At 38.6% G+C, this 6,855-nt stretch overlaps 1 protein-coding gene across 1 annotated transcript in view; it reads left to right on the forward strand.

The window, feature by feature from the left end:
* The window catches only part of C5H4orf17 (chromosome 5 C4orf17 homolog), a 49,694-nt gene extending 43,293 nt beyond the window's left edge, over positions 1 to 6,401 (forward strand). Inside the window, 4 exon segments of the mRNA XM_060011910.1 lie at positions 1,344 to 1,425; positions 2,769 to 2,958; positions 4,218 to 4,261; positions 5,744 to 6,401. Coding sequence (XP_059867893.1) covers positions 1,344 to 1,425; positions 2,769 to 2,958; positions 4,218 to 4,261; positions 5,744 to 5,946 — 519 coding nt within the window. The 3' untranslated portion in view covers positions 5,947 to 6,401.
* Positions 6,402 to 6,855: the final 454 nt, after the last annotated feature.

Below are 6,855 nucleotides of genomic sequence, written 5' to 3' on the forward strand. Positions count from 1 at the left end.
AGTGGATTTTTCTGCCCTTTACTTTAAATTCTATATCTCCAGCACCTAGATCAATGATAGACACAGATATTTGTTAAATTCATAGTATTTTAAGAAAAGATTTCATCCAGAAAGCCTAGGAAAAAGGATGTTGCAGTTGCAGAATTGATGATAGTTTAGACTGGGTCAAGGCTGTGGGGATAAAGAGAAATAGAGATATTTGAGAAATATTTAGAAGAAAGAATGTACTGAACTTGTTGGTAGTCTGTTGTAGAAAAGGACAAGGGAGTTGTCCAGTATGAATCCCAGGGTCTTGCTTGGACATATGTTCCATGTATGCTGGTGTGTCCACTGAGATAGGGGAACCAGGAGAAACAGCAAGTTTGGAGCAGGTTTTATGAAGAGAAAGCTGGGTTTAGCTTTAGATATTTGGGGTTCAAAGTACCTACAGTATGTCTAAGTGGATACGTCTGGTAGGCAGATGGATATATAGGACTGAAGTTCAGGAGACAGGTTTGGATTTCAGATATGTCTAAATTCCAAGAACAGACACAATTTAGGGTAAAACTAGAAACATCTACATGTGCTTAATACTTTGGACTTTAATGCCTTATTATAGTCCACTTTTATTAGAATTATTTCATATATCTCCTCTGTCATCCACACTCAGCCCTTAACTCCAGATTAAGAAGTCAACGAAGGATTCTGATAGACTAGAGGTAATTGTATTCCTATCCTATTGGGCCAATCACTGTGTTCAGGGGACTGAGGAACAATGATGAATTCAGCTAGATTCACTCACTATAGAGAGGAGAAGTACAGATGGGGCAGTTCTGTGACTGGAAGAACCCCATGCTGCAGTGGGAAAGTATCAGTTCCGAAAGAGAAGAAAAGTGAATTGCTCCTCCAGAAGATGTTAGTACTGAACAAACAAAACAAAACTGCATCGCCTAACCTAAACTATCACAGTTGACCCTTGAACAACACAAGTTTGAACTGTGTGGGTCCACTTATACATGGATTCTTTTCAATAATAAATATGATAGTACTACCTGATCTGTGGTTGGTTGAATCTGTGGATGTGGAACTGCGAATATGGAGGCCACCTGTATGGAGGGCTGGCTCTAAGTTATAGCTGGATTTTCGACTGCTTGGAGGGTCGGCGCCCCTAATCCTGCCTTGCAGGGTCAAATGTACTTGTACTGAAGATGTTTTTTTCCTGTTTGAAATCTGGCTCCCAAGCTAAAATCCCCATCGACTTGAGCATCGTGTACAGAGTGACATTTGGGAAGATGAGATTGTGGAGTAAGTAAAGGAAACCTTATAAACCTTGCTCACTATGTAACTCTAACGTTCTCTGTCAGGTTCTGGAAAAGATCTGTAACATTCTACGTACTGATTCTCTGGCAGAAGTTCTACAGTGGCTGCTCCATGCAAGTTCAAAAGGTGAGATTAAGCATTTGTGAACGCTGAGCTCAGTTCATTGTAAGAAACTAGGCATGTGCCAGTGTCTGAAGTTTTCTACCTTGGATTTGCAAAGACAAGGTTGCAACATTATTTCCCTAATGTTTCAGTATCAGAGTCCTGTATATCCAACTGCACACAAGCTGGTCATACAATGACCCACAATCTGGTATGCCCCAAACTGAACTTCTTCGGGTGATGTGAAACACTTGTGTCCAGAGCTGGTTTGTGCTTTTCCTCCTGCGTCCGCACACCCAGGCTCTCCCTGAGCATATCTTCTGGCCTCCTGTGACCCCTGAATACAGCCTGTTTCCCTCCTTTTATGTGGATGGTAGCACAGCCTTCCAAATTCCAGATTCTAACAGCTCTGCCAATTCCTCACCAAAACCATCAAGTCAGTCAACTCCCAGCCTCCTTTAGGCTCTTCTGACCTGTTCCATGAAAGCACATGCCAGTCCCAAGTGAGATAACCATAAATAGCATAGAGCAGCTAACCTCAGACCTAGCTGGTCATCAGACTGACTGAGGCAAAACTGAGGTGAGTGGAGTCTGAGAATTGACATTTCTAACAAGTTCCCAGGTGACACTGATAAGCCTGGTCTGGGGACCACTCTTTGAAAATCACTGCAGTAATCAATGTTAGGAAATACCAATGTGTTAGGAACAGACTAATGTTTTTAAATGGGGAGTACTTTGGAGATAGTACCTTACCTCAGGAAGATTACTTGGCAGGCAATTGAGAAGTATTTGGGGATAAGGAGTTTTTAGTTATTCTTTTTTTTTTCCTTTTTAAGAATATAAATTTTAAAAATTTACACAAGTATTGAGTGCTTATTTGGGGGTGAAAAACAAATCAACCAGAAAAAAATAATAAAAGGAAAAATAATAAAATTATCACGGACATCACTTTAGTACTACTTTGGTATATATCTTTGTTGAGATGCTTAAAACTATTTATTATTTAACTATTAGTCTTTATTTTAATGAGATCGCATGGTACTAATACTTTTTATAGGTATCTTTATTTGTTTTTATTTGGCAGTGGCCTGTAGTCTGGGCTTTATACTCAATATTTTAAATGTATTCCACTGCCACTCAGGGACAAGTACGCCAGTGAGTACTCTGAGAGTGATACAATATCACAGGTCAACAGAAATTAGGTTGATGTGAATCACCTTTTCTACAGAAAATTTAACTCACACGTAGGTGCCTACCCAGAAAACAGATTACCTTTCACACTGGAGTGCTGAGTAAAAGAACTAATCCTGTGTTTCTAGCCAACATGATAATTACAACCTTCATGCCCCTCTCTTTTTTTAAATCAGAAAAGGAGTGAGTCTCAGCTTTGATTCATGCTGAACTGGCTGAGATAAACTTGTTAACTCCCCTCAGAAGAAAAGCCTCAGCGGAACTAGCAGCAGAGACTGGCAGGCCACCCAAAGTTAAATCACCCTCAGATTCACCAGCAAAATCAGAAGTGCTAACCAGTTCTAGGGAAGGACATCGACAGAGCAGGTAATTAGGCCTAATGGCCACCTATGGGGCATGTGGTTCATAAAGACTTTGAATTCCCTTTTGTGTTTTGTTTGTTTGTTTGTTTTGCGGTACGCGGGCCTCTCACTGCTGTGGTCTCTCCTGTTGCGTTGCGGAGCACAGGCTCCGGACGCGCAGGCTCAGCGGCCATGGCTCACGGGCCCAGCCGCTCCACGGCATGTGGGATCTTCCCGGACTGGGGCACGAACCCATGTCCCCTGCATTGGCAGGTGGACTCTCAACCACTGCGCCACCAGGGAAGCCCTGAATTCCCTTTTGGTTATCTTTCAAAACACTAAAATTGCTGAGGTTTTAAGTATCCTCCTTATTCAGTAAATGACAACAATGAGTGTTTGTTTTCTTTCATTTTCATAAACGTAATACGAGAAATCATTCTAAAGCCTGTTGTTCAGAGCATTTGGCAGAGACCATGTCTTCCTTACCTAACAACCCATCTTTTTGAGAAAAGTTCCCTTTCCATTCAGGGTAAAGCAAGAGTAGCCACCCAGAAATCTAAGAAAATGCAGTGGTTTTTAGTTTATCTAAAAACAGAAGCAATAAAGAAAACCAAAATTGCATTGTTATTGTGTATTTTGTTAAATCACTTTTTTTTTTGTCTAGAACAATGCAAGATTAAAATAAATTGCTCCACTTAATTTTCTCTGATTTATGCCTGGGGGCTGCCAGAGGGAAAAACAACTATTAAGGGAATTTGGAATTATTTCAGTAGAAATTTGTCTTAAGCTTTGTAATTTCAATGACAGAAGAAAATACATATTTATGTGTAACAGCATGGTGAAAGAATGTGGTAATATGTTATTTAAGCTGTGAGAGAATATCTTGTTGCTTTAAAATTAAAAGTTGGGCAAATCTTAAATTCAGGGAAAATAAATATTCAAAACACATAACATGTCACTTTAAAAAGCATTATTAAGACAGAGGAAGAATTTTACATTTTAATCGGTCGCCACCTTGAAGTTTCCATAAAATTGGAAACTGGGAGATAGCGTCAGTTTCTCTACCTTACTGAGTAATAGCTGATGTACTGTTCAGATGTTTACTCAAAGTTAGAAGAATTTTTCATTGGAAAGTACATTTAATGCTGTCTGCGTTGAAAAATGAAGAATTGGGGTAGCTTATTTAAGAAACATACATACTTAGCTTGTTGATGATAATGCAGTCTATGGGAAATAATTGTTTGTATCTGTGAATTTCATTTTCTCTTTCTCCAATTGATTTAGAGTGTCAAGTCAAGGATCTGAAGGAAATAAGGAACTACTGAAAGGTTAAGTACAGTTTGCGATAATTACTGAGTTGGTATAAGGAAACCAGTAAGTATCTAGCTAGTTAGAGACAAAGATGTTAAGGATCTGTGGTTTTAAAGGCAGTATAATATAATAGCAATTTACAGCTACTCTTAAGGGACAGCATCAGCTGAATTTCTCAATGAGATAAATTTGACCTATATTTGACTTTGTTTTGAAAGGCAAAGTGCCTCATCACACTCTTTGAGAAGCAAGACAGAAGGACAGCAGGAACTCTTAAGTTTGGTCATGCCAGGAGACAACCTGCATTGACCTAACAAAAAGGACAGTGATAGTCAGAGTTTTGGTTCTTCACAGCTTAACTGTCATTGGGCTAAATGATTTTCACCTGAAACAAAGCCAGCCAGAGAAAACAATAAAATTTTGACAATTAGCCACAAACATATGCCCACAACACAGCTGAAATACAACAGAGAGTAGCAGTTTTATGTCCCCATCAGAAGTCCAGCCCCAGCCTTCAATTTGGACCAAGCAAAATCAAGAATTGTGGAAAGTCCTAGTTTGGTCCAGAATAGTCGAATCAAAATATCCCTGTGGGTTTGGCAGCTCCTAGCTTTAAAACAAACATAGCAGCAATGGCTATAGGGCAACAACTATGAAACCTGTCTACAAGCCTCAAACAAAAGTCTGTCTTCCTATTTCTGCAAGTCCCCCTTATACCAGGAATGACTTAGCAATCAATTAGAGTTTCCGGAGGTCACTCTAGACTCCAGCAGTTTCTGTTGGGATTAATCAAACCCGAAAGAAATGCTATTTGCTAATAGGCAATAATAAGTTTAGTTTAGAAATTAGAAAACACCTCCTTACTCTGACACTCCAAGGATGGTCTATTGTATCTGACTTTTAACAAACTCTTCACCCTATGATCACAAAATCATGACAGTGATGGTTTCTATCACATAATTTTATGTCTTATCTGTAGGCCTCAAATATATTTTACCCTGTCTAGATACTTGTATACAAATCCTCAAATCATACCTCTTTGTCTCTACTGTTGGTATTCAGCATCTCCCCAAATCCTTATTTCTGTTTAGGTGTAAACAGTGTAGGCCTTGGGAAGGTCTTTTGAGTACAGTTGTTTTAACCGGCTTGTCTACTTTCTTTTTTGTCTGTCAGGACCATATATCCTTCACCTTTCTCTCACTGGTCCCATCCTTATCCCTCACCTTTACTCATCACCAGCTCTAAATCGTTCCTACCAAAATAGTGTTTGATTTTAAGATTGAAAGAACATATCTTGCATGTTATAGAACAAATAACTCACTAAAGATGAGCAGGTGCTAAGAAAGATGAGAATAAATTATTTTATGAATTTTGGGTGTATTTGATTCACCTAAACTTCATATAGATTGTGTGTGTGTGTGATTTGCTGCTAAAACATGGCAGAAGCTACTATATTCGATGTCTCAATTATGGTCTTATTGAGACTTTTTCTATTTCAGAGGCTGAGCACAAGCTTCCACTGTTTATAAGAAGAAATAAGATGAAAATACCCATTGCAGAATATTTCAGCAAGCCAAAGTCTCTTCCCAGGCCTAAAACTCAAGAGAGCATATCAACAAAACCAACATAAGCAAGGAGTATACAGCAAGGATACAGTCTCTCTCCCCAGAGAAGATTTTATCCTGTAACACACCAAAGGTAGAAATTCTAGACTGGGCTAAGTCTTTCACAAACGTGAGTTTCACTTTGTTATAACATCAAATTATTAAAAACATGTTTTTGGTATGGAGGAATCAATAGCTCCTCTATATGTTGGTACATGTAAATCTCAAAGCACCTGTATATAATGATACTAAATAAATATTAAGGGAGATAATATTTCTATTTGTAGTTAAATTAGTACCATGTATAAAAGAAATATGTTTATATACTATATTTCTAGTCTCGCTACTATTAATATTAGTACATAAGCATTGGGCTCTGATACTAGAAAAATCATCCATAATCAGAATTAGGCAATTTCAATTCAACACTACCCCAAAATCTGATAAAAAATAAAAAGCAACGACAATAAACAAACAGAATTTTAACATCTGAGCTACTTTTTGCAATCTACTGTGTTTCAATGTTGTTGGACTATTGGAAAAATGGTCATCTCCTTACCCAATCTTTTGTTTAGAATGTTTGCACTGATATTCAAAACAGATATTATAAATTTTTTGTGTGTGTGCATTTATGCATACACGCTTTTTTTTAAACATCTTTATTGGGGTATAATTGCTTTACAATGGTGTGTTAGTTTCTGCTTTATAACAAAGTGAATCAGTTATACATATACATATGTTCCCATATCTCTTCCCTCTTGCGTCTCCCTCCCTCCCACCCTTCCTATCCCACCCCTCCAGGCGGTCACAAAGCACCGAGCTGATCTCCCTGTGCTATGCGGCTGCTTCCCACTAGCTATCTACCTTACGTTTGGTAGTGCATATATGTCCATGCCTCTCTCTCGCTTTGTCACAGCTCACCCTTTCCCCTCCCCATATCCTCAAGTCCATTCTCCAGTAGGTCTGTGTCTTTATTCCTGTCTTACCCCTAGGTTCTTCATGACATT

Source organism: Delphinus delphis, chromosome 5 (assembly GCF_949987515.2).
Source record: "Delphinus delphis chromosome 5, mDelDel1.2, whole genome shotgun sequence".
NCBI classification, from domain to species: domain Eukaryota; kingdom Metazoa; phylum Chordata; class Mammalia; order Artiodactyla; family Delphinidae; genus Delphinus; species Delphinus delphis.